The sequence below is a fragment of the Trichogramma pretiosum genome, unplaced genomic scaffold, assembly GCF_000599845.2.
Source record: "Trichogramma pretiosum strain Unisexual culture from Peru unplaced genomic scaffold, Tpre_2.0 scaffold74, whole genome shotgun sequence".
NCBI classification, from domain to species: Eukaryota; Metazoa; Arthropoda; class Insecta; order Hymenoptera; family Trichogrammatidae; genus Trichogramma; species Trichogramma pretiosum.
In genome coordinates, this window is record NW_019641708.1 from 987,971 (window position 1) to 991,360 (window position 3,390).

At 33.1% G+C, this 3,390-nt stretch overlaps 1 protein-coding gene across 1 annotated transcript; it reads right to left on the reverse strand.

Moving 5' to 3' along the window:
* Nucleotides 1–636: 636 nt before the first annotated feature.
* On the reverse strand, nt 637–1,581 carry LOC106659202. Its single transcript, XM_014381618.1, has one exon. The coding sequence runs from the start codon at nt 1,579–1,581 to the stop codon at nt 637–639; it is 945 nt and encodes a 314-aa protein (XP_014237104.1).
* Nucleotides 1,582–3,390: the final 1,809 nt, after the last annotated feature.

The following is a 3,390-nucleotide window of genomic DNA, read 5'->3' on the forward strand; positions in this document are numbered from 1 at the left end:
TCTATTTTTAAAACATGTGAAAACACAGGGTCTGTATAATTGATCGTAATTGGTACAATACACATTATCAGAAATTAATTCAAATTCGTTTAAGTGTACTGAGTCTTCGCTGTCAAGTAAAGACTTTAATATTTTTAACTTTTTAAAAAATAAATACACGTAGAATACATTTTCACACTTGATTGCATATATTGCTGTAATAATAGCAAATTGACCGTTAACCATTTCAACTACAGAGTCATTATTTTTTTTTTGTTTTGCATAAAAACAAGTAGTAAATCTACATTTGTTATAAATAAGTTTGCTATACTTCTTACAATCCAATATTTTGTCTGTATTCATGAAGTATTTCAAACTTGAAATTCCTTCATGGCTCAAAGTATGTTTTTTTGAGATACCTACTAAAATACATGAACCAACTCTGAATATTTTTTTCAAATTATGGGTATTTATTCCATCACAAAATTCCTTGACCGGTTTTGAAATGAAATCCTCATGCATAAATGTTGGTATTCTCTGATAAATTAGCAGCCTTGTGGTAATTTGAGTCGCTATTTCAAAATTACTTTTTTTCATTCGTAGTACAAGTTTGTTTTCATTTTCAAACGGGAACGTGCTAATAGCCCATAAAGGACCCTAATTTTTTACCGATTCACATAAATGTAAAAGAAGATGCACATTATAGTGCATATAGTTATTACCATATAACTTTCCAAATTGAAAAACAAACGTGATAAGTAGTTCATTAGCAGTGTGCAGCATTTTAGGTGTTATAGAATCACTCAAAAGAATATTCATTGCTCTAACGAATAAAGATAAGTGTATAATATACTTTTTTTGAGTCAATCCAGACAAACATGGAATTGAATAATACAAGAGCCATGTAAGCCATTCAGAGGCCTTCCAATTGTTTCGCTCCGTGATACCCCTAGGGGTTTTTCCAACACATGTAGGAGGCTTTATCGATAAAAGACGTTGGTTAATTATATGAGTTTTGGTTGGATCCCCAACGTAATATTCTTCTCCAACATTTGAAAGAAGAATGTTTGTATGTAACTCAGTTACACCTACTAAACATGCATGTAAAAAATCCACAATCATTCCTGAAACAATGTTAAAATGTTTCAAATTCATCAAAGCTGATGAGCCCCATACTCCAAGAATATCTACTTGCTTCGATTGAGTTGATGAGCGATATTTATAGTAAGCCAAAGCCATTTGTCTTTTAACAGATTCATCTGTTCTGAGTTTTGGAATATTTTCTATCATGGGGTACTTTCGAACATTATCTATGTTTACTGTTGGATGTTCACAATAAGTGCATCCATGAATACCGTTAAACCTCTTCATGTTTAACATCGCACATCGAGCTGGTGAATCGACACAACAAGTTATAGGAAATAGCTTACTTATAATTTCTTTTCCTTTGTTCTCCCATTTAAAGCCATATTCAGAAAGTTTATTTGCTTGATTAACAAATGGTTGTAAAAAGATGGTCATGTCTGGCTCTTGTTTTGCTACCCACAATCCAATCAACATCGTATGTTTTTTTCTTAAGTAGTCAGGTAATTCATGTAGCATTATATAAATTGGCCATACTGTAACTTTGGAATTATCTGCAGCTTGACAACCATCTGTATTAAAAGTGTAGGAAAAGTTATGCTGATTTTTTAACATATTTTCCTTGTTGCATAATTTTTTATATAGTAATCCATCGAAAATATCTTCTAAGGCATCAACCTGCTTTTTTTGCCTGCACCACCTTTCTTCTAAACTATCTACCACAACTGGGTCATAAAATAATTTTTTCAATTGATCCGAAATATCCAACTCTAAAAATAAAGAGTTAGTTGAAGATTGTGAAAAAATAGAAATACAATTAGAACATGCCTCAGAAAATTTTTTATTTGAAGAACTTCCGAAGTACTTGTGGCAAACGGTGCATACACTGTGATATATAATATTATCAGTATTAACATTCATAAATTTTTTGAGCATGTATTTAGTTTGAGGCAATATTTTCTTTTTGAAAATAAAATTCAAAGATTGGAAAATATCTAACAAAGATTCCCAGGTCCAACTGTGTTTTTCCGACAATGTCATAAATATTGCTAAGATTTCCCCTGCATTTATATTATTGCATTTGTTATATACCAATAACCCAGCGTTGGGTATAGTAAAATTTAAATATAATAATTAAAATAAGACCGTCAAATTAACACGTATGACGCCTGATCTCGCGGGTAAAGAGGCATGTGTGTAAGATGAACACAGAGACAGGCAAGCGCTGTCGCATGAATGTGTGTGTGAATGTAAGCAGCCAACACACATCGGCGCATTAGATCGACTCCGCGCGCATATGGTGCATTATTTCAAAAGCGTGATATGACATGTCTTGTTATTGTAGCTATTAGAAAACTTTGAAAAAATGAAAACTAAGACGGTAGAACCTTTCATTTTACCGAATTTTACCTTCCGCAACTATAAAATTTCCATAAAAAAAGACCACATCGATTTGCCAGCCGGATAAACACACCAAATGTCCCCTCCGTGACCTGTCCTGAACTCAGAATCGATTGTTTTCACTCATTAAAAATATTTTTACAAGTATCCAGCAATATTGTGATACATGGGCCTTATTCTATACATCCTAAAGAAAGTTTTTTTGTATGACTCGTCATCTTAAATAGTCTCAAAACAATTGTACATAAGTTACAAATGTGTCCTTAAATTATGTGAAATTTTACATCATTACAAATATAGTGCCAGTAAACGTGCTAGACAATAATTTTGACCTCTCTAACTATACGAGGGTCATCTTTCAGAACTAAAGTACTCGATTTTTACCCGTAGAATATTCAAATCTTAGTTGCAGCTTCGCTATAACAATACTTGCACACGAAAATCGTACTAGTAAAATAAAGTGTCCCCTCCGTGATCGACGAGTTTTTGAGCTAGCGCTTTTTATTTTTGAATGTGCTGGCGTAAAAACGTTCGTCTTTACAAACAATTTTTGTGCGTGATCGGAAAAAAAATTTTCAACTTTGTTGTCGTCGTGAAATTTGATGAAAGTGCGATTTGTCCCCTCCGTGACAAATTTTCATGTTTGCAATAAGAAAATAAACGGATTAGATGATGGCCGGTAAAAAGTGAATATTCCATGAAAAAACAAAGAATCAAGTGTCAGAAACTACGGGGGTCCGGAAAAATTAAACTCAAAATAGAAGAAAATAAGTTTTTCAATTTTTCCAATATTGCCCATTTTACCCACTCCAAATATCACACTTTTGAAATAATGCACCATATGTGCATCAGCCGAACACAGAGCAAGGCAAAGGCTGAAGGTATGTACGGACGTGCGCGAGCAACATTACCGACGCATTAGATCAA

Coding starts and splice junctions, on each gene's coding strand:
- LOC106659202 (XM_014381618.1), bottom strand. CDS start 1,581: ATGCTACATGAATTACCTGACTACTTAAGAAAAAAACATACGATGTTG.